At 40.1% G+C, this 24,797-nt stretch overlaps 2 protein-coding genes across 2 annotated transcripts in view; one reads left to right on the top strand and one right to left on the bottom strand.

The window, feature by feature from the left end:
* LOC126252922 (translation initiation factor eIF-2B subunit epsilon) overlaps nucleotides 1–2,773 on the bottom strand; it is an 82,392-nt gene extending 79,619 nt beyond the window's left edge. Inside the window, exons 1-4 of the mRNA XM_049953910.1 lie at nucleotides 2,421–2,773; nucleotides 2,213–2,337; nucleotides 1,472–1,657; nucleotides 1,216–1,390 (exon numbers count right to left, since the gene is read on the bottom strand). Of these exons, the coding sequence (XP_049809867.1) occupies nucleotides 1,216–1,390; nucleotides 1,472–1,657; nucleotides 2,213–2,337; nucleotides 2,421–2,543 (609 nt within the window). The 5' untranslated portion in view covers nucleotides 2,544–2,773. The remainder of the gene's footprint in view (nucleotides 1–1,215; nucleotides 1,391–1,471; nucleotides 1,658–2,212; nucleotides 2,338–2,420) is intronic.
* A 97-nt stretch (nucleotides 2,774–2,870) lies between these two features.
* Nucleotides 2,871–24,797, top strand: part of LOC126252921 (ER degradation-enhancing alpha-mannosidase-like protein 2) — a 104,968-nt gene continuing 83,041 nt past the window's right edge. The window contains exons 1-4 of the mRNA XM_049953909.1: nucleotides 2,871–3,272; nucleotides 3,371–3,481; nucleotides 19,946–20,131; nucleotides 23,752–23,995. Of these exons, the coding sequence (XP_049809866.1) occupies nucleotides 3,097–3,272; nucleotides 3,371–3,481; nucleotides 19,946–20,131; nucleotides 23,752–23,995 (717 nt within the window). The 5' untranslated portion in view covers nucleotides 2,871–3,096. The remainder of the gene's footprint in view (nucleotides 3,273–3,370; nucleotides 3,482–19,945; nucleotides 20,132–23,751; nucleotides 23,996–24,797) is intronic.

Genomic DNA, 24,797 nt, shown 5'->3' with positions numbered 1-24,797 from the left:
GAGGGAATTAGATTAGGAAATGAGACACTTAAAGTAGTAAAGGAGTTTTGCTATTTGGGGAGCAAAATAACTGATGATGGTCGAAGTAGAGAGGGTATAAAATGTAGACTGGCAATGGCAAGGAAAGCGTTTCTGAAGAAGAGAAATTTGTTAACATCGAGTATAGATTTAAGTGTCAGGAAGTCATTTCTGAAAGTATTTGTATGGAGTGTAGCCATGTATGAAAGTGAAACATGGACGATAAATAGTTTGGACAAGAAGAGAATAGAAGCTTTCGCAATGTGGTGCTACAGAAGAATGCTGAAGATTAGATGGGTAGATCACATAACTAATGAGGAAGTACTGAATAGGATTGGGGAGAAGAGAAGTTTGTGGCACAACTTGACTAGAAGAAGGGATCGGTTGGTAGAACATGTTCTGAGGCATCAAGGGATCACCAATTTAGTATTGGAGGGCAGCGTGGAGGGTAAAAATCCTAGAGGGAGACCAAGAGATGACTACACTAAGCAGATTCAGAAGGATGTAGGTTGCAGTAGGTACTGGGAGATGAAGAAGCTTGCACAGGATAGAGTAGCAAGGAGAGCTGCATCAAACCAGTCTCAGGACTGAAGACCATAACAACAACAACAACAACAACCTCAAATTCTTAGACAACCTAAAACTACAATTTATGAACATTTAATAATTAAATTCTAAGTTGTGTGGTCCACAACGTAAAAATTGCTAGTGCTTACCTCACAAAAAGTGCTGAAGACAGAAAACATGAAAAGTCCTTCACCTCTCTTAATGGTTGCCAAGTTCCTTCCATATATGGATTGTCTAATTCTTTACAGAGCTTGTAACCAACTGAGTAACAAAATACTAATGTTTCTACATTTCCCCCCCAAAACATGTGGTACAAGATTGCCTTATGTATACTTGTCTCCCTAGCACAACAAGCCACTTTCAGGTTGTGGAGGAAATTACAGAATGAATCAATGAGTTTGAACGGCCACACCCAAGATTTCAGGGACTGGAGGAGGGGGGAGAGGAGGAACCAATAACACACACTAGCCACTGAAGACTGTAATGCCTAACTTGATCATATCTTTTCAGTGTGACTTTGTTAAACCAGTATTGTAATACTTGTCAGCTGTAGAACACATATATTAATAAAAGATCAGATACCTTGTAAACTTAATAAAATTTGAGGATATGAGCCTTTCATGTTCTTACCAATGGGAAGTTGATCCTTTTTAACTGCCCCACCTTCTGGTGGAATACAATTCTGCTGGTAGTGTGGTCAACAGCAATTACCGTTTCATCTTCTCGTGAGCGAGACTTGTGCTTTGGACCGGCTTCTTTATACAATAATGTCATAGCTGCTCCTTTGTCTTGCTTCTGAAACTTCCTAAGCAACATTTTCCTGTTTTAATTTTTTGTTTTTTGAAGGAGACACCTAATGACATTAGAACTGTATGATATGCTGTACCTATGTATTTCCAGAGCTTGGTGAAAATGGAGATTGGCCACAGTGGTACCAAAAAGGAGAATGAAGTCACTTCTTATTACTCCTTTTGCATCCAAGTCTCTCATTGCATCCCCCAGTGATCTACATCCTTCAGATATTATAACTGATATAGTTATGGGAGACAGGCTGTCATTCCACTTGCTTTTCCTGCAACAGTTTTATGTGTGTAATCAATAAGAAGCATAATACATTTTTTATTCACTTTGTATAAGTGACAGTCAAATATTGAGCATAAATGTAAAATTACTTTCAGCTGGAATTCAATCTTCAAATACTCCAACAAACTATTATGGAAATGCTTTGCAGTGATTTCTGTATCCATCCCTACATTGAAAAGGCAAGGTGACAGTGTTGAAATGCCATGACATACACTAGGCAAGTGGGACAGTCATCGTCTTCAGGCAAAATTTCACGATGCTCAGGTTGACCCTCTTTTATTTACAAGTTGCTGCTCCCTCCTTCTGAGTCGCTGGAATTAGGTGTGTTTGAAGAGAGGGTAAAGGAAGCTTGGGGGAATGGGGACTGACTGGATGAGAGTGGATGAGAGGCTCCACTTCACCTTGGTGCATGTAATTGTTTTCTCTGCAGCATATCATTTTACAGTGAATGGTGTTGACACTCATCATCTTTGTTGACAGATCTGTACGCTGTTCCCTCTCCAGTGAGATTATTTAAAAACTACTAAAAAAAACTTTTACTTACTTTATATGGTTTTTTACTTCATCTGTATGAGAACAACAGAAAACTATCACTTCTTGAACGCCACCAAGTGCTAAGAACTCCAATGTGTAATCCAGGAGGGTTGTATTTACCAATGGAAGGAGTGACTAAACAGAAACGGTTAAACATTATTTTAATTTGTCAAAAGATGTCAATTTACATTAATGCTAGTCCATATGGTAACACTTACGGCTGGTTTGTAAAATGTTATCGGTTCAAAAGCTGCACTGAAATCGTCCGTTATTAGCACTGCCTGCAGTATGTCCTCCTTTTTCAATGCCTCTGAAGGCTTCTTCTGGCCCTTCTGTGACATGCTTGCATAAAAGTGTTTTCTCTACATAAAAGTCCTCCCTTCCTGGTAGTATAAGTAGTATCACCGTTTCACTATACAGCATTCATTAATTAGTATGCAACATTAACATGAACGCACGCTTTAACAACATTAACGGTGTTTCCTACAGACAACAAAAACACACACATCCATAACATGCCCAGCCGGTCAACACTAGTACTGTAGTGTCTACTGTTTACTTACACTCTCACAGGAAGCGTAACATACGACAGTCGACCCCAAAGATCGACTCGAACTGCAATGTGCACCAACTTCATATGTCAGTTGTTATTTAGCGGTACCGTACGTGTAGGAAAACACGAAGTCAGATCATATTAAACAGTATATGCCTGTGATTTACATCGAGTGTCACACTGTGCTAAGAAGATACGTGGTTCTACACAATTAGCAGAAACCATGCACAGCTATTATAGAAACAATTGAATTTGCTTTCGCAATACTTACTGAATTACAATGTAGCTTGATTGTTGTTCCTACCTACCTTGTAAAGTAAAATATTGCTTTACAGCAGTGTATGCTAACGTGTGAGACATGTGTTGGTTGTTTGGACCGTAATATCTCCAATACTGTGAAAATGCCACATGTGAAGTATATTGTGTGTGGCATATATTTATGCTTCACAATATTACTAACTGCGGATAGTGTAGTTTCCTTGAGAAAATATGAGAAGAAGGATTTGGAGGTTCTACGGTTAGTGATTGCAAACATTAAAGTTTTAAAAGTAGTGTTTTAATCTAGAAATCGCTATATTTGTAACGATGTCAAATTTTTTTATGGTACATATACAGGGAGGAAGTTCGACAGATGTTTCAACATGCCTATGACAGTTATTTGCGGTATGCATACCCATATGACGAACTACGCCCACTCAGCTGCGATGGAATGGACACATGGGGCAGGTAAATAATTACCGTTTTGCGTCCTCGTGTTACATTCTTTCGTCTGGGTTCATAGCTTATAGATTGTTCACTCCATACAGAACCATTATTTAGGTACCTCGGTCACTGTAGTTAGAAATACATGAAGAATAATGAATCTACTTATATAGAAGTAAATAACGGACGTGAAAGTAACTTACAAAACCTATAAATGGTTCAGGATTTCAATATATTAATTACTTCATTATTGTCTCAGTGTAGACCATATATCAGCAGAAATCAGTTGTTAACTGGATGACCTTTTCTGCTCTCATGGATGACATACGAATGAGTTCTTAAACATGGAAAAATGGTCACTGTTCCAAATTGATGTTCAGTTTGTCACCGTGTGGTTTTATTTCTTTTATTATTATTTAAGTTATCATTCGTTCAGAGATCATCTCATAATGATATATGATTTCAGCCCGGGTTCCCGGGTTCGATTCCCGGCGGGGTCAGGGATTTTCTCTGTCTCGTGATGGCTGGGTGTTGTGTGCTGTCGTTAGGTTTAAGTAGTTCTAAGTTCTAGGGGACTTATGACCACAGCAGTTGAGTCCCATAGTGCTCAGAGCCATTTGAGCCATATATGATTTCAAACAGTGGAAATTCTAGGTCGGAATATCAATAGTTATAAAAAGGATAGTTTGCTACTCACCATAAAGATGACATGTTGAGTTGCAGACCGGCACAGCAAAATGACTGTTACACACTGAGCTTTCAACCAAAGCCTTCTTCAGAAAGGCACACCTCATGCACACATGACCGCTACCACTGGCCCAGAGACGCTGGAGGTAGCGATTATGTGTGCATGACGTGTGCCTGCTTGTGTGTTCCTGAAGAAGCTTTGGCCAAAAGCTCAAGTTATAACAGTCTTTTTGTTGCATGTGTCTGCAATCGAACGTCATTTTTTTCAGTAAGTAGCAATCTATCCTTTTCATAAGTGTTAATTTATACAGTGGCAATAAAGGTCCAGTATGCAAACACACAGAATATTAAATGTGGATAGGACGGGTTTAGGTGTGGTCTTGCTGAAGGAACCATCCCAGCATTTACCATATAAAGCTTCAGGAAAACCTAAATCAGTTTGGGTGGACTGAACTTACAATCATTGTTTGACCATCGATATCTAAGTTTTCTGTGATTTCCCTAAATCACTTCAGGCATATGCCAGGATGATTCCTTTGCAGAGAACATAGCCATTTTCCTTCCCCGTAATTTCATAATCCAAGCTTGTGCTCTGCCTCTCATAACTGCACTGTCAACGAGACATTAAAATCTAGTATTTCATCATTTGGATAGAGGAAACTCTGGGTCAAGAGGAATATTTGATGCCAGTCATCAGCTTTGATGAGTGACATAACATTAGTTGGCAAAGCCAAGGAGTGTGAAAGCAAAACACCTGATTGTTTTAATACACTGATCTGTAGTGTAGACTATTAGAAAAAATCACCACTGACATCATGTTATAGTCGCCAAATTGTTTACAGTGTTTGTAGCTGTTTCCTACGTCACTGGTCAAAGTCGATAGCTAGTATTGAATATCCTCTTTATCCAAAATTCTGTCTTGAACATGAAGTTAGTGTCTTAACAACTTCACTGTCTCATTCAGCTGCTCTCTGCAGTGCAATGTTTTTTGATCATACATAATCTGCCCCAAGTATCTTACGGTAAAAACATGGTTTTCCACTGCACACATTATGGACACCTGCTGGTGAATCCAGGTCCATGAACATGTGTGTTTCCATTCCCTCTCTTCAATCCATTTGAAAAACTGAGTATGCTTCCCTGCTTAGAAGTGAGATGTTCATGTCAGAATAATGACAGTTGACATTACTGCTATGAACTACCTATAGATCTTTGCTCAGTTGCTCGAAAAAGCATTACCTGACAGGGTGTTGTAGTTATCCCTTTGTGTTATTAACCCCTATTATAAAAGTAATCTCAGTGTAGTTTGCATTACTATTACATTATGTTTTAGTTGTTGTTTTTAAGTAGATGTATTTTAGTAATCACTTTTATCTCATTGGGCAATTTATTATATAACTTTATCCTCTGTTTTTACTTTATTTTTTAATTTTTTTATTTGTTTTTCCTTGGCAAATTCAAGTGCAAACTGGCTCTTGTTAAATGGTAGAACTGTTAGTGAAATATTTACTGATGTTTTCCCTGATATCCAAACATTACTATTATTTTGTGGGGGCCATCTTGGACCACATGAAGTCTTGTTAAATTTAGCAGTGAGCTGTTCTTTCTTTGAAGCCCGCATTTCCTTCATTCTGTGTAAGTGAGGTTGCTTGTGTTTCTCCATCCAAAGGGAACTGTGCAGTCAAAGAATGTGACCAGTTATCTTCCCTTTTACTGTAATCCACTGAAAAACCATAATGTGAATACCAAAACCACTAAAGAATCATCAAAGGTAAAGTAGTGGACCCCCTTTCATTTTTCATAGTTTATGTATGATATATGGGGGTTGCAGAAGCGTCAGATTCCACCCGTCTGCTTTGACCCATGACATCACCGATATGGCAGAAATGACCATTCTCAACGTCTCCCATATGGCACCTATGACGTCATTACATAAACACGACAACAAACACGAAAATACGTATAAAACCAACAAACACATCTCCCTCCAAAAATATAATCAAACTAATGGAACCAGTGCGGAAAGTTGGGGGTTTCTGGGTAGGGACAAACTGAATGTAAACACACACACACACACACACACCATGATCCCAAACCACACATAACAATGACATAAAAACATCATAAAATTCCCAAATTCCGCTTCACTTACAATATTGACAGGAATTGGTAACTTCTCTCCACCTAATTAGCTCAACCGCAATTACCGATACCACAAAGTAAAAACAAACTATTCCAAAATTATAAACACGCCACAACTGTCAATACCACTAAATCAACATTTAAAACAGCAAAAATTAGAATCAGACGCTTCCCTTGACCTATATAGGTCAACAGCAGCTCACGATACCAAGGCACACACAGCTACGACACATTGACCTCTATAGCTCAAATACAACTGACGATACCACAAAAAAATTCAAATAGAGTACTTCCCCTAAGATACATACATAAATCAACCACAAGTGCCAATACCAAAACATCAACCACCAACACACACACACACAAAAACCACAACCAAAACAAGCTCCCAACTCGCATATTCTGCTTGCATACACTGCATTTCACTACCTCCCTCACAAGCCCAAAAAGTTGCAGAAACTTAATGATGGACAACATGTCTTCCCCCATTTCAGCCCTCAGACTCTCACTATTAAACTTAGAAGTCATATCCATACCTAGCAAAAGAAGCCACAAATTGAATTAAACTATTTACCGCACTACAAACAGCAATCCAATAACATCAAACGACAACACAATAGCATAAACACAATGGAAACTTAATTCTTAACTCACTGAAACTAATTTCCATTCTTCTATAACAGTCATGACCGATAAATGCACACTTCAAGCACCAACACCCAAATGAACCCAATACACCACATAACATGCGAACCATACACACACAACCAGAGGACACCACCATCCGCAACAAGACATCTACAAGCACAACACACTCATAAACTAAACTCCATGCCGTCATGACATCACACACCACAACACCCTTAAGTCACGGGTCATAGCCAACAGGTGGGATCGGATGCCTCCGTTGACCCAATATGTGTACATAATTTGCATCATTATACTCACCAGAAACTTGCCAGTCATCTAATATAGGTTTTCTGAATTTATTTTCCAGTTGTAGTTTGTATTATGAAAAATTAATTAAATATGGCACAAACAGAGTATGCTAAAAATCAGTCTTTGCTGCAACTTGTATTTTTCATTCACATTCCATGGCTTTGCCAACCCACAACCAAATTGTCACCTTCCAGCCCAACCTATGCTGTCAGAGACACTATGGATCAGCCTGTCATCACAACCAAGTTTTCAAATGAGTACACTTCACACTACACCCAAAGAATCTCCCTTAGGCTCCCATGTTGCACAAATATTCTGAAACACACACTTTCTCTGTGTTTGTGGTGATTTCCATAAACACATGCTGTAGACTAGTTGAAGAAAAAGTAAAGTTAGACTCACTGAACTGCATTACACATTTCCAGTGATAAGCAGTACCACTTTTCTTACATTTGTGGCTCTGAACCCTCTTCTGTCCATAGAGCTTTATTACAAAAGAAATTGATTGTGACATCTTAATAACGATTGCTTTGTTTGTGCAGTTCCTGTCATAATGTTTTCATTATCTGTATGCATTTTATACTTCACTGTTGCTTTCATGGCAATATTCTGTTCCACTCTTCTACTACAGGGAAAAAAAAGTCTTGCACATTTTATATGTGATCTTTCAAAAAAGTCTCAGAATTGCAATTTTTAGTAGATAAACCATTCTAAAAATCTGTGTAACTAAATCACTCAAGTTTTAATACAATAGACATTTATATTATGAATGAATCAGAAGATGTTGCAAGGCATGGTAAATATGAAATTGTTGAGTAGATAGAGAGCAATGAATGACAGTGAAATGCTGTAACATGTAACATCCAGTCACAAACATCACCCATCCCATCAAAGGCGGGGCTACCTGTGAAACCAATCATGTGATCTACAAGCTAAGCTGCAACCACTGTGCTAGATTCTATGTGGGCTTAACAACCAACAAGCTGTCTGTCCGCATGAATGGCCACCGACAAACTGTGGCCAAGAAACAAGTGGACCCTGTTGCTGATAATGTTGACAAACATGACATCCTTAATTTCAATGACTGCTTCACAGCCTGTGCTATATGGATCCTCCCACCAAAACCAGCTTTTCTGAATTGTGCAAATGGGAACTTTCCCTGCAATATATCCTATGTTCCCGTAACCATACAGCCTCAACCTTAGTTAGTCATTGTCCTCTCCCATCCAGCCCCTTCTCTGTTCCCATTCCAGCACTGCACAGCCCTCATTCCTCCATCACACCCAGTCTTTTTACTTCTCTCCTTTTCTGTTATCTCCCTCTCCCCCCCCCCCCCCCCTCCGCTGCCCTCCGTCTAACCTCCCGACTGCACATAGCTGCCCTACCCTCTTTCCACGTTGTCCCTGTGTGTTCCTCAACAGCATGTCACTGTCTGCCACCCCTCCCCTACTATCCATCTCCTCGTTACCCCCACCCAGTCGCCATTCCCATCATGCACTGCTGCTGCAGATCACAGTGTGGCCCCAGTTGCCTGAGACTGCAATCGTGTGTGTGTAAGAGTTGCCTTTGCGTGAGTGTGTATGTGTGTGTTTGTCGTCTAATTTTGACAAAGGCCTTACTGGCCGAGAGCTATATTTGTGAGAGTCTTTTTGTTGTGCCTATCTGCGACTTGGCACTTCTGCTATATGGTGAGTAGCAACTTGCCTTTTCACAATATTGTTACATTCCATCCTGGATTTTCCATTGTTCGATGTAACAGTGTGAAATATTTTTGTGTTGAAGTGCTAACTTTAATTGTAAGGGTCAGTCAAATCAAAACAAGACAGGTGGAAAAAAGTAAGTAAAACTATGTATTATTTCAAAAGTGATTGCTGTAACTGTTAATAGATTTATCTCACTTTGAGACAAGACAATCAATATGGAAAAATGTTAGCAGTTGCCTGTTGTTGTTGTTGTTGTTGTTGTTGTGGTCTTCAGTCCTGAGACTGGTTTGATGCAGCTCTCCATGCTACTCTATCCTGTGCAAGCTTCTTCATCTCCCAGTACCTACTGCAACCTACATCCTTCTGAATCTGCTTAGTGTATTGATCTCTTGGTCTCCCTCTACGATTTTTACCCTCCACGCTGCCCTCCAATGCTAAATTTGTGATCCCTTGATGCCTCAAAACATGTCCTACCAACCGATCCCTTCTTCTAGTCAAGTTGTGCCACAAACTTCTCTTCTCTCCAATCCTATTCAATACCTCCTCATTAGTTACGTGATCTACCCACCTTATCTTCAGCATTCTTCTGTAGCACCACATTTCGAAAGCTTCTATTCTCTTCTTGTCCAAACTAGTTATCGTCCATGTCTCACTTCCATACATGGCTACACTCCATACAAATACTTTCAGAAACGACTTCCTGACACCTAAATCTATACTCGATGTTAACAAATTTCTCTTCTTGAGAAACGCTTTCCTTGCCATTGCCAGTCTACATTTTATATCCTCTCTACTTCGACCATCATCGGTTATTTTACTCCCTAAATAGCAAAACTCCTTTACTACTTTAAGTGTCTCATTTCCTAATCTAATTCCCTCGACATCACTCGACTTAATTCGACTACATTCCATTATCCTCGTTTTGCTTTTGTTGATGTTCATCTTATATCGTCCTTTCAAGACACTGTCCTTCCATTCAACTGCTCTTCCAAGTCCTTTGCTGTCTCTGACAGAATTACAATGTCATCGGCGAACCTCAAAGTTTTTACTTCTTCTCCATGAATTTTAATACCTACTCCGAATTTTTCTTTTGTTTCCTTTACTGCTTGCTCAATATACAGATTGAATAACATCGGGGAGAGGCTACAACCCTGTCTCACTCCTTTCCCAACCACTGCTTCCCTTTCATGCCCCTCGACTCTTATAACTGCCATCTGGTTTCTGTACAAATTGTAAATAGCCTTTCGCTCCCTGTATTTTACCCCTGCCACCTTCAGAATTTGAAAGAGAGTATTCCAGTCAACATTGTCAAAAGCTTTCTCTAAGTCTACAAATGCTAGAAACGTAGGTTTGCCTTTTCTTAATCTTTCTTCCAAGATAAGTCGTAAGGTCAGTATTGCCTCACGTGTTCCAACATTCCTACGGAATCCAAACTGATCTTCCCCGAGGTCAGCTTCTACCAGTTTTTCCATTCGTCTGTAAAGAATTTGCGTTAGTATTTTGCAGCTGTAACTTATTAAACTGATAGTTCGGTAATTTTCACATCTGTCAACACCTGCTTTCTTTGGGATTGGAATTATTATATTCTTCTTGAAGTCTGAGGGTATTTCGCCTGTCTCATACATCTTGCTCACCAGATGGTAGAGTTTTGTCATGACTGGCTCTCCCAAGGCCATCAGTAGTTCTAATGGAATGTTGTCTACTCCTGGGGCCTTGTTTCGACTCAGGTCTTTCAGTGCTCTGTCAAACTCTTCACGCAGTATCTTATCTCCCATTTCGTCTTCATCTACATCCTCTTCCATTTCCATAATATTGTCCACAAGTACATCGCCCTTGTGTAAACCCTCTATACACTCCTTCCACCTTTCTGCCTTCACTTCTTTGCTTAGAACTGGGTTTCCATCTGTGCTCTTGATATTCATACAAATGGTTCTCTTCTCTCCAAAGGTCTCTTTAATTTTCCTGTAGGCAGTATCTATCTTACCCCTAGTGAGACAAGCCTCTACATCCTTACATTTGTCCTCTAGCCATCCCTGCTTAGCCATTTTGCACTTCCTGTCGATCTCATTTTTGAGACGTTTGTATTCCTTTTTGCCTGCTTCATTTACTGCATTTTTATATTTTCTCCTTTCATCAATTAAATTCAATATTTCTTCTGTTACCCAAGGATTTCTACTAGCCCTCGTCTTTTTACCTACTTGATCCTCTGCTGCCTTCACTACTACATCCCTCAAAACTACCCATTCTTCTTCTACTGTATTTCTTTCCCCCATTCCTGTCAATTGTTCCCTTATGCTCTCCCTGAAACTCTCTACAACCTCTGGTTCTTTCAGTTTATCCAGGTCCCATCTCCTTAAATTCCCACCTTTTTGCAGTTTCTTCAGTTTCAATCTGCAGTTCATAACCAATAGATTGTGGTCAGAATCCACATCTGCCCCAGGAAATGTCTTACAATTTAAAACCTGGTTCCTAAATCTCTGTCTTACCATTATATAATCTATCTGAAACCTGTCAGTATCTCCTGGCTTCTTCCATGTATACAGCCTCCTTTCATGATTCTTGAACCAAGTGTTAGCTATGATTAAGTTATGCTCTGTGCAAAATTCTACAAGGCGGCTTCCTCTTTCATTTCTTCCCCCCAATCCATATTCACCTACTATGTTTCCTTCTCTCCCTTTTCCTACTGACGAATTCCAGTCACCCATGACTATTAAATTTTCGTCTCCCTTCACTACCTGAATAATTTCTTTTATCTCGTCATACATTTCATCTATTTCTTCATCATCTGCAGAGCTAGTTGGCATATAAACTTGTACTACTGTAGTAGGCATGGGCTTTGTGTCTATCTTGGCCACAATAATGCGTTCACTATGCTGTTTGTAGTAGCTAACCCGCACTCCTATTTTTTTATTCATTATTAAACCTACTCCTGCATTACCCCTATTTGATTTTGTATTTATAACCCTGTAATCACCTGACCAAAAGTCTTGTTTCTCCTGCCACCGAACTTCACTAATTCCCACTATATCTAACTTTAACCTATCCATTTCCCTTTTTAAATTTTCTAACCTACCTGCCCGATTAAGTGATCTGACATTCCACGCTCCGATCCGTAGAACGCCAGTTTTCTTTCTCCTGATAACGACGTCCTCTTGAGTAGTCCCCGCCCGGAGATCCGAATGGGGGACTATTTTACCTCCGGAATATTTTACCCAAGAGGACGCCATCATCATTTAATCATACAGTAGAGCTGCATGTCCTCGGGAAAAATTACGGCTGTAGTTTCCCCTTGCTTTCAGCCGTTCGCAGTACCAGCACAGCAAGGCCGTTTTGGTTAATGTTACAAGGCCAGATCAGTCAATCATCCAGACTGTTGCCCCTGCAACTACTGAAAAGGCTGCTGCCCCTCTTCAGGAACCACATGTTTGTCTGGCCTCTCAACAGATACCCCTCCGTTGTGGTTGCACCTACGGTACGGCCATCTGTATCGCTGAGGCACGCAAGCCTCCCCACCAACGGCAAGGTCCATGGTTCATGGGGGGAGCAGTTGCCTATGGAACCACAATTGTAACCATTGTGTACCTCTTCCCCGAAGGAAATTGATGACCACGAATGACTTTCTTCAACACTGCAAAAGTATGGTAAATCCTGTAACTATCAATATAGTGTATGTGCAACTTCATAGTTTGCATGTGATGTTTGTGCTCAATTCGGTCACTAGAGGCCACTCAGTGTGCTAAAGTGACAGCATTTGCATGTGCAGCCTGCTGTTTGCACCCTCTATTGGAACTAATTACTACATATGCCGGAGCACAAGGCCCTGCCAGCCACTTGTGTATTTCTGATTGTATTGTACCTTGCTACTGTTCCAGCAATAAAGTACAGTGTTCTTGGGTTAGAACACTTACTGGCGATAAGCAAGGTATTTGACTCCACATGTTCCAGTTCACTCATTGGTCCTTTCAATATAATTTCTTTGGAGGCAGTGCTTACAACCTGCTGCCCCACCAACAACATATCCAGCACCATTTCTAGCATATGACGTTGCAGCAGAAGACTGAGATGCCTACAAAAAATATCTGCAACAACATTTCCAGGTATTTGGGGTAATAGGCGTGAACTTTTGCAAGGCTCTTTTTTTTTGTCATGGATTTCACCTCATGTATATCAGTTATTGTGTCAGCTCGTCCCCTTACAACCACCTTCAAGTCTTTCTTTTGATCAGATGTGTGAGTTAATTTCTAGCTATCACTGTAAACATACTCACTTTATTGCTATTCGTGTAGAGTTTCACTGCTGCCAAAAGTGGCCAAAACAGTTGTACAGGGCACACACAGAAGAACTACATGGACTTTAGCTGTTGTCATAATTTTGTGACAAGTGTTCATAAGGAATCCTGTGCTGGTCAAATGGTTCTTGATACAATCATATGTTTTGTTCCTGATAGGGAAGTTAAAAGGGAAGCAGCCTGTGGTTCATTCATTATAATTTGTAGTTGTGGACATTGCTTTCACTGAAAATCTTTTTAGTTTGGGTGCTTTTAAACTGTTTGTATTCTCATATCACTGATGAACTGCATTTGATTTCTGATCAAGTTCCAGATCAACAATTAGATGCCCTCTGTGCTGAATTTTCCTCTCAATTTTCTCCAGCTCTGAGTTGTGCAACAGAATTTCAACTTTGTTTTATTATGAAACAGACTGTCCACTCTCATTTTTTCCAGGCCCACCTGGTACCATCACTGTACGGGATCAAGTAAAAGGAGAATCAGCATGTCTTCAATCCCTTGATGTTATTTGACCTATTTCTTCATGTGAATGGTCACTGGTGATAGTCAGAAAAGCTGTTGGTAAACAAGACTCTTCGGTAATTTTAACAAATCTATTAATGCACAGTCAGTCATTGATACCTATCCATTTCTTCACTCTGACGAGCTGTTAGCAAAATTATTGAGGGGGCCATTATTTTTCAAAGATTGACTTGACAGAGGCGTATTTACAGCTGCCACTCAACGAGGAATCTAAACTTTTTTTTTGTTATCAATACCCCATTTGGGCCTTATTAATACCAGGTTTGCCGTTTGGTATGGCAAGCATGCCATCTACTTTTCAACACTTTTTAGAGCAACTTATTGCATCAGTTCCATTCTGCATCAACTATTTAGATAACATAATAGTTTGTGGTGCCTTTACAAAGGAACATTTGCAGAGTCTTCGTGCTCTATTTTCTGTTTTACAGTCTGCAGGGTTACAGTATAATTTGGACAATACACAGTTTTTCAACCATCCATTACTTATTTGAGTTTTGAAGTGTCGTTCAGGCATTAAGCCATTGCACTAGCATATTGATGCTATTGCCGCATTGCAACACTCCACGTCCATCAAGGAATTATATGCAGTTTCAGGCAACATTGCATACTGTGGTGTCACCGCCAGACACCACACTTGCTAGGTGGTAGCCTTTAAATCGGCCGCGGTCCGTTAGTATACGTCGGACCCGCATGTCGCCACTATCAGTGATTGCAGACCGAGCGCCGCCACACTGCAGGTCTAGAGAGACTTCCTAGCACTCGCCCCAGTTGTACAGCCGACTTTGCTAGCGATGGTTCACTGACAAATTACGCTCTCATTTGCGGAGACGATAGTTAGCATAGCTTTCAGCTACGTCATTTGCTACGACCTAGCAAGCCGCCATTATCATTTGCTATTTATCTTGTGATGCATGTACCGTCAGACCGATGTTCACCAATTATGGATTAAAGTTAAGTATTCCAGAAGCTACGTACTTTTTTTTACTAGACTCAACTCCTTTAACTGTTCCAGACCTCACGCCAGCCTGCGTGAGCTTAAACGCGTGCGTTTCGGCTATCTCATAGTGGCTTGGCTGTCTTGCCAAGTCACAACACATACTACCACAAATTCCTACCAGACACTGCTATTGTGCCACAACTGCTCCATACATTATTAAAAAAAGGTGTGCCCCAGCTTGTGACTGGGCATTCCAATTGAAATCTGAACTGCATCAGCCCCCATGTTCAGTCGCTTTTCAGCCGGGCCAGCACATTAGTGACAGACATGTCTCAGTGTGGCCTTGGCACCATCCTTGCTCATAAACATATTCTCAGATAGGGGAAGAAGCTATGGTGATTTGTAAGCTCTCAAAAAATGTCATGTTTCACTGTACAGGTGTAAGTTTCACATGATCACAGATCCCAAACCACTAGTGTCTCTTTTTAACCTTTGGTGTTCTGGTCGGACAAAGCCACACATTGCATACAATGGTTGGCTCCTCTCCTGTCACAATACAATTACAAAATACATTTTCAACCTAAAGCATAACGTGCAAATGCCGACACCATATAGCGTTTGCCAATTTATTCGGAACCAGATTTTGATAAAGAGGAACTACTTTGTTTCCGTTTAGATGTTTTAAGTAAAGTTGTTTCTTTTGTGCAACATGGTTGGCCAGACAAACCTCCGAGTTGTGTTTCTGATACTTTGAGAAATTATTGTGCATTACAAAATTGTAGTTCTCTTTGGGATGGAGTGCTGCTGTTAGCTACAGAGGCCACTGCTCCCTGGGTTGTAGTCCCATCTACCATGTGGTGTGAGGTTATGTGCTTATTACTTGTGGACCACTAGGGTGAGTCACTACAAAATCATTAGCAGCCAGACATGTTTTTTGGCCAGGAATTGATGGGGAAATAGTGTGTGTGGTTGCAGTATGCCCACAGTGCCACCCATCAGGCAACTTCCCGTGATTCTTTTTCACCATGGCCGGATCCTCAACAGCCTTGGGAACAAATTAATGTAGATTTTGCGGGATCTTTGTTGAACTTCTATTAGCTTGTTGTAATTGATGCTTATTGTAAGTTTGTATGTGGTGCCTTGTCTATCTACTTCTGCGGTGGCAATAATTTGAGCTTTGTCAAAAATTTTTGCAATGAAATGTCTTCTGTGTATGTTAATTACAGTCAGTGGCCCCCAGTTCATATCTCAGGAACATGAACAACTTTTGTAATGTAAAACATTTATAAAAAAAATGGTGTTCACTATGTCATGGTACCTCCTTTCCACCCTCATTCTTACAGGGAAGCAGAATGACTAGTACAAACATTTGAGACTCATATCAAAACAATGTTTTTCGGATGTGTAACTGGAAGTAGCTCTTGAGCAGTCCCTCAGTTCTTATAAGTTCACTGCTGTTGGCAATAAGAGTCTGGCAGAGTTGATGCATGGTTGTCAACCCTGGACTCTGCTACATCTACTTCAGCCAACACTAGGCCATCCACTAGCAGCAGTGCTGCAATGCTTCCGGTATAGTACAGCTGTTTTGGCTCACAGGTTTGGCTGGCGGCCACAATCTGTGCCAGCAGTAATCGAGAGTACCTGTGGCTGATGCCTCTGCATCATCCACATGTTAAAATTACCGAAGAGTCTTGTTTACCAACAGCTTTTTTGACTATCACCAGTGACCATTCACATGGCTGAGGAGAGGGTGTCATGACACTTTAACCAGCTGTGATCTCATGTGGGCAGCTGCGCATGGGGTGCGCCTCCACCATTGCCATGTCCTCTGTCCACCTGGCCATCTCCTACATCCTGGTTGGTGCCCTAGCCTTCTCTCCCGCCACTGCTGATGTCTCCTCTGCTGTAGGTGTCCCCTTCAGCTGTTGGGGGTCACAGCAGGACTCTGGCTCCAACACTTTCACAGCTGATGCCTCCGCCGCTGCCACCTTCATCACACCCAGCACCACCTGTTCTGCCGCTGCCTCCATCCCATCCAGTGCCACCTGTTTTGCTGCCTTCACTGCAACCTCCTTCCCCGGGGTTGTACTTGGACATGGAAATGGAAGTTGTGCCAGCATCACCTGTCCTACCATATGGCCTCTCACAGGTGGGCAGTCACTGTAGTGTTTATAATCACACTACTTCTGATATTATACATCAGTGGCAGTGCATCACATGACTCACCAGCCTATGTCGACCACGGAGGACATGGATACGAGCTCAGTCCTCATTTCTTCACAAAGGAAGAGGAGTGCTGTAAGTACCAAATTAGTGTGTGCACTACTTCGTATAGTTTGTGCTTGATTTGGCCACTAGAGGCCATCCAGTCTGTTAATATGACAACAGTGGCATGTGCAGCCTGCCGGCTACACCCTCTGTTGGAACTAATGACTATATAGGTTGGAGTGTAAGGTTCCACTGGCTGCTTGTGTATTGCTAATTGTATTGTACCTTGCCTTCCACGTGTGTGTACTGTTCACACAGTAAAATACAGTGTTGTGGAGTTAGAACAGAAATCACATGGTGAGAGATCACGACTGCATGGACATAACAAAATTTCTGCACCATTGTTGAAACGACCTCGACAGCATGTGAATGAGCGTTATCCTACAACAGAGTGATGTTGGCATTGGTGGGCATTTTGACTTGGTGGCACTCTTCAGTTTTTGCAAGGGGTCTGTGTCCCCCGTGCATTAGTTGAGGCGCTATGTTCCAGGAAGTCAGTGAGCAGTGCGCCCTTGCAATCAAAGAAAAAGGGCATTATGACTTATCTGGAGCTGATGTGCTTGTTGTTTCTGTTGTGCTGCAGAAGTTTTGCTGGAAAGTCCTTAAAACATCCTCCATTTGGTCCCAGTATCTCTCCACACTATTTCCACATGTTTGAGGCCTGAAGAAAGACTTTCGTTGCTGTCGAGTTGCTTCAGACAAAGATGTAGAATCACAGTTCCATAGGCAACTGCAAAGGTTTTTCCATGAAAATCTTGACCATCTTCTCTCTCAGTAGGATAAATGTATTAACAGTAATGGAAATTACTTTTGAAAAAATAAACAGTTTACTTACTTGTTTCCATCTGTCTCATTTTCATTTGCTTCTCCTTATAAAATATAACTTGAAATATTAGTTTTATAAGTTTGTCTGCAGATACTGTTCAGTGAAATAGGAATAGTTTCTCAACACAAAAAAATTCATTTTACTTGGTTTTATAATCTGAAAATAGTATCTGTGTGTTGAGTTTCTCCAAGGAATGATGCCACAACTGATTAGCGAAATTAAATACACAGAATAAAATAGTTAGCAGTAGCTGTGTACCTGCAAATCTGATCAAACTGAGGTGCTTCATAAGTTCCCAGGTGTGAGTTTTCTAGTTAAGACTGTGAGACCTGTGCTCACAAAACCTTAGCACTTCCTTCTTTTCATTTCTATTTATGTGAGTAGCTTGTAAAATTCTGTGGCAGTACTGAATTGTATGTAGCGAGTGTTGTCAAAATTTAGTGATTATCAGTTTTTGTTGGACCATATGGAGATTAACAAGGGATGGATTAAATTGTCGCCCTGGTGACTGCAGAGGCCAGGAGTGATTTTAAACTTCATGACTTAATGACAAGCAAAAATATCTTTTACTCAAAAACTGTTTCATCTTCAGTTTTAATTCTATTTCATAATTATATAGATTCTTGAATGTAAGCTCGGTGATACTCAATACTGCTACATTGTTTTCCTTGAATGTCTCTTCATGTTTTACCTCCCCACAGTACTAACAGATTATGATGCAGAACTGCACGCAATATTGAGGCAATGGACTGGATGAGAAGTCACCATAGCAGAATGTTTCTGTCATTCTGACTGTCAGTACTGTACAGGCAGAAAAACAAAATACACACCATACAAAAAGATTTCAAATATCCAAGACTACATAAAACAAACACACTACTATGGCAGAAAGGTGATGAGGCTCTGTAATTAGATGCATTATGTCTTAGTGTGCTATCATTGTGCTGTTACGTAAGAGGATGGATTGTCAGTGGGAGGAGAATGGGTGGAAGTACTGGATAATTTGGAAGTACTGGATAACAAGCAGTTGTCATTTAAATAAACTACATGGCCATGGCAATTCTTTTGTCAAGCAAGCACTGAAAATTAGTGATGCTTTCTTTAACCAGAAAAAGGCATTACCTGTTGATAAAGTTTCCTCCTGCAGCGAAAAATTCCATAACTATGTAAACGTTTTAGTGTGCCACAAATTTTACCTGTAATTCAGGGTGAAGAAATCTGAAGTCTGCCAATGAAATTGCGGTTCTCTCAGGGTTGACTAAGACTTTGAAGAGCATTTGGATGGATGTGATAATGTTTTGAAAAGAGGCTATAAGATGAGCATCAAGAAAAGTAAAACAAGCATAATGGAATGTATTCTAATTAAATCAGATGATGCTAAAGGAACTAGATTAGGAAATGGGACACGCAAAGCAGCCAGTGAGGGTCCCCCCCCCCCCTTTCCCTCGTAAAGTACAGAGGATAAAAAATGCAGACTGGCAATAGCAGGAATAGCATTTCTAAAAGGAGAAATGGTTTATAACATATAAACTTAATTTAGGTAATCTTTTCAGAAAATAATTGTTTGGAGTAGCCTAGTACAGAAATGAAACATGAGTGATCAACAGAAGAAAAAACATTTTTGCCACAACTTGAGTAAAAGAAGGAATCTGTTGATAGCACACATTCTGTGACATCAAGGAACCTTTAATTTGATAATGTAAGCAGGTTCAAAAGGATGTAGGTTGCAGTAGTTACGCAGAGATGAAGAGGCTTTTATATGCTAGACTAGCATGAAGAACTGCATCTAGCCTGTCTTCTGACTACCACAGAAACGACATGACATCTTACTAGCTGATAGGAAAGACTGATTATCTTAGGATTTGCACTCCATTTTAGCCAACAGTAGTACAAGAACAGCACTTGTCTTAAAATTCTGTTAAGTGTCCTTTTATCCAAGAGTGTGTAGAACAACTTCTTGTGATGTCTGTAGGGTTAGAGAAGAGGTATGGTGTAAGTGAAGCTTTGCAGGTGGGTTGTGGGTTGCTAGAGCACTAGCCCGTGAAAGGCAAAAGTCTCATGTTTGAGCCCCAGTCAGGCACTCAGCTTTAATCTGTCAGCAACTTCCAAATATTCTTGTACTTGTTTTGTTTTGTTGTTTGTTAATACTAAACTCAACTTTGTATCACTGTTGCAGTTATTCATTGACACTGATTGATGCTCTTGATACATTGGCTGTTATGGGAAACTACACAGAATTCCAGCGAGTTGTGAACATAGTCACCACTCATGCCAATTTTGATGCAAATATTAATGTATCTGTGTTTGAAACCAATATTCGCATTATAGGAGGATTGTTAAGTGCTCACTTATTATCTTATAGGTAAGTAGTACAGCAGATATAAAATAATTGAAGTTATTATTGCTAACAGTGTGTTGTTCATTCAGCAGTAATAAACTGCATAATTTAAGTTGCTAGTTTACATTTCAGAGCATGGAATGTGGTTAATTTAACCAAACAGGTCGTTAGGGAGCTTGGAAAAAAAATGGATAGGTCCATGTTAGGTATAGTGAAAATTAGTTAAATGCTGTGGTATGTAAAATAGAATTTCTGGTCAGGCGAGTACAGTATTAGCAACACGAAATCAAATAGGGATCATGTAAGAGAGGGTGTAATTTGTAAAAGGGATTGGATTTCAGGAAGAATAAATTAAAATTCTGAAGTTTGCCAAGGCGTAGTAACTCTGTCAGAGATGGCAAAAACTTGAAAGAGGAGTTGATTGCAATGTATAATCTTGAAAAGAGGTTATAAGATGAACTAAAAAAGAAACACCCAATAGTAATGGAATGTAGTCTAATGAAATCAGATGATACTGTGGATTTTAGATTAGGAAATGACACACTAAAAGTGCTAAATGAGTTGTGGCATTTGGGTGGCAAAATAACTGATGAGAGCTGAAGTAAAGAGGATATAAAACACAGAATGACCATAACGTGAAACACACATGTGAAAATGGGCAATTTGTTAACATCTAATATAAATTTAAATGTAAGGAGGTCTTTTCCTGTGGTGTTAAGTTGGATAAGAGGCAGTTGCGTCACATCTCCAGACAGGAGAATGTAGAAGAAATATGGCTTAAGTTTAAAAGAATTGTGGAGCAGACACTGGATATATGTGTATCTAGTAGAACGGTTCATGATGGGAGGGACGATCCATGCTGTATATAATTACTATAAACAACCTTCTGAGAAACAATTATGTATAACAGGGTAAAACAAAGCATATGGCCATAGAAAGAGAGACACTGAATGAAACTGTTCTAGCTGTCAAGAGTCTTCAGTGACTGCCCTAGCAGATTATTATTGAAAGATCTCATGTGGAGTCTTCAGTGACTATCGTAGCAGAGTATTATTGAAAGATCTTGCAGAAAATCCAAAAATATTCCGGCCATATTGAAAGGCTGTCAGCGACATTGAAATTAGTGTCCGGCCGCTCATGGATGGCGTGGGAATTGAAATTAAGGGTAGCAAAGCAAAACCAGAAATACTGAACTCAGGTTTTGAATGTTCCTTTGCTAAGGTGGATACTGATGCTGTGAACTACTTAACTTCTCACACTGCTGCAGATATGAGTGATAGAACAGGTATTAATGTTAGTGGCATCAAGAAACCACTGAAATCACAAAAGTTAAACAAGGCTCCAGAGCCTGATGGGATTTCTGTCATTCTCTAAACTCAGATGAACACACCTTGCCGCAGGGTTAGAAAAGTATATAGCGCCCTGTGCTGCTCAGTTGACCATGTATTTCCATCATGACCAGACACATTTTCTGTGTGTTACTATTATTTTTCTTTGTTGAGTGTTGAGAAAAATGAGTGAAACTGAAGGTGAGATATTAACATTGAGCTACTAACTGATGTAGTAGAAAAGAAAGGCCATATAGAATATGACATCAGAAGGGTACCAAAAAAAAAAAAAAAAAAATTAAATCTTTAGATAGTGAGTTTGAGAAGAATTGGTTTTGATCTTCTGTGAGGGAAATAACTCAAGATAAAGGGAAAAATATGGGTAAGAAAAACTTCATTGGTAACAAATGTACTTTTGTTCATAAGGTACAATCTGTACATTCGAGTCCATCTTCATTGAAAAAGTAGTGAGTTAATTTAGCCAGAATATTGTCTGCTTATGAAGTGGTTAGGCCATTTTGGGGAGATAGATCTTTCCAAGTTGTGTTTGTGTAGAAATCCTTCTCTATGTCGAACACAGTTATGAAGTACTGTAATCACTTTTACAATGTGTTGAGCACAATTCACACTGATGTCTCTTGGGCAATGTAGTATTCTGCACTTACTACATGTTGTACCAAAAGTACACTCAACATATTTAGCTGGAAGTTCAATCTTTTTTCATAAGTCAGCTGTTTTCTACAATCAATGCCTAACTTCTAAAATTTTAGTTGCTGGAATGCAGCTCTTCAATCACACAATCCCATGCCACCTCTCAGCCCCCCCTCCCCTCCTTTCCAGTTTTAAAATTGTTTCTGCACGCGCGCGCGCGCGCGCGCGCGCACACACACACACACACACACACACACACACACACACACACACACACACACACCTGCCTGCCCATAGCATCACACTGGTCACCCATTGTCACATTCACCATTGCTGACGCAGTGGCAAATAATAGTTATGCTGCTATTTAATACACATGTATTATTTTAAATCTCTAATGCCAACTTGGTCCAGAGACTTTTAAAAAAATCTCTGGGAGGTGCTGGAAAACCATTCCAGCATTCTCTGGCCAAAATTAAGCCCTGCCTACAATCACGTAAGGGAGTGCCATATGGCGTTTTTCCATTAACGGTTATTATTTTGGTAGATACAATGATTTTTCAACAATATGAAAAGCTGCTCACCACATAGAAGTGGCACTGAGTCACAGATGTAATGAAAAGACTGTTGTTCTGTGCTGGACATCAAAATATTTTTCAGTGAATTTTCATATATAAAACAATAATCAGAGTCACACAGCACCAACAATATTAACAGTGAAGTATGAGGAAATTGAATGTTCTGGATTTTGTGTTTTGATTTGTTTACCATCGATAGCTGTGATTCAGTGAGGAAACATTGTGTACTGTTCAAATCGGTGAGATATCTCAGTCCATTTTTGTTTGTCTTTTAATTTCATCCAGATAACTTTGCATGCTTAACAAATTATCCAGATATAATTGATTTTTCAATTCTGTGTGAATAGTGTAGCTCTGCCGATGAACATCCGTTAACAGGATATCTGAAACGGAAACAGCCTGCGAGAGAGTAACTGCAGCAACTAATGTGCTGTACTACTCGTCATCTGAACTATTTTGAAATCAGCCGCGTGTTTGTGTGTGTCAACGCATGTTAGGACTGGACTGGACTGAACCGAACCTTACTGTAAATTGTCCAGTTCAAATACATCAAAAATTTAGTTTTTAGAATTTTATTTAATGTACCTAAAGCATTCAGACTATTTGTACTTTTCTGTTGGTATTGTTTGTTGTCCATCCAGTTGTTGCCTTCAGCTGACCTAAATATAAAAATTCATAAACTCCTTCTGTGCCTTCATTGTTAATATGCAATATTTCCTTTTCTGTGTTTTGATTATACATTACCTTAGTCATTTTACAGTTGATTTTTAGGGCTACTTTGAAAATTACTCTTTTAAGTATTTCCACTTGCAGTTGAAGTTTATCAGAACTATCGGCAAAAATTACTAAGACCAGATATTTTTTATTAACACATGTTCCGTCTGAATTGTCCCAGTTTAAGGATCTGAAAACAGTTAGGAATAGTTTTGGGGATGTGAAATCGCGTTGACTGGCTCATTTAAAAATGTCAGCCCCCCTGACATTTGCGATGAACACCTAGTAAATGCAGTGAAGTATTATTTCTGGAGGTCGCTAAGGAAAGTATGTATTTCTACATGTAATTGTGACAACTATCACTTCTTCTCAGGGCTGGAGTTCCTGTTGAGCCTGGTTGGCCTTGCAATGGACCTTTACTGCACCTGGCTGAGGATATGGCCCGTCGCTTATTGGCTGCCTTTGACACAGCAACTGGCATGCCATATGGTACAGTGAATCTGCGTTATGGAGTGCCACCTGGTGAGACAAGTGTCACATGTACTGCTGGAGTTGGCACATTCATTCTTGAAATGGGGACACTTTCCAGGCTTACAGGTGACCCAGTGTTTGAGGAGGTATGCTCTGCTGCTACATGTTAGGGTAAGTCAATAAATAAGTCACAAAACAGGCTAGAGGCAATAGTAATCAACATAACTAGCTGAAATTTATGTCCCTTTTCTACAGAGAGACCCTCTGCATTCAGACACATGTTCTGTCTGTTTACAAGTCCTTGATAACCAGCAGGGAAGAAGTTTTTTGACTGCTGTCATCAGTTTTAATATGTTGGTCATGCAAATGAGATTTGAGGGTCTCAAACAGATGAAAGTCACTGGGATAAGTCAAGACTGTAGGGCAGATATTCTAGCCATTCCCAATGAAATGTTCAAAACAACTCCTGTTTTTGTCTTGCTGCATGAGGGCGGGCATGTCATCCAAAAGAATCACTCCATTTGTCAGGAGGCCAGGTCATTTGCGGCAAATGATCTGTCGGAGCTCCTGTGGAGTGGTGCAATATGACACGGAATTCACAGTCTTGCCATGGTGCTAGAATTTCATCAGTATGACCCCTTGGACGTCCCAAAACAGGGTGAGCATAACCTTGTGGGCTGATGGAATGGTCTCGATTTTTTGTTTTTGAGATTGAATGTTTTCATTCTGTTGACAATATTGGATCCTGGTTGAAAGTGTGAACCCAAGACTCATTGCCTGCAGTAGTCCATGTTGTGAAGTCCTCTCCTTCCTCAGAATACTGAATAAGGTGCTGCAAGACCCATTCTGTTCATTTTGTGCTCTTCAGTTAATTTTAAGGGGATCCACCATGCACAAACTTTATGAAACTTAAACTGCTCATGTGTGACGATGAAAGCAGTTCCATGT

Source organism: Schistocerca nitens, chromosome 4 (genome assembly GCF_023898315.1).
Source record: "Schistocerca nitens isolate TAMUIC-IGC-003100 chromosome 4, iqSchNite1.1, whole genome shotgun sequence".
In the NCBI taxonomy this organism is placed as follows: Eukaryota; Metazoa; Arthropoda; class Insecta; order Orthoptera; family Acrididae; genus Schistocerca; species Schistocerca nitens.
This window is presented reverse-complemented; position numbering and strand designations above follow the sequence as displayed.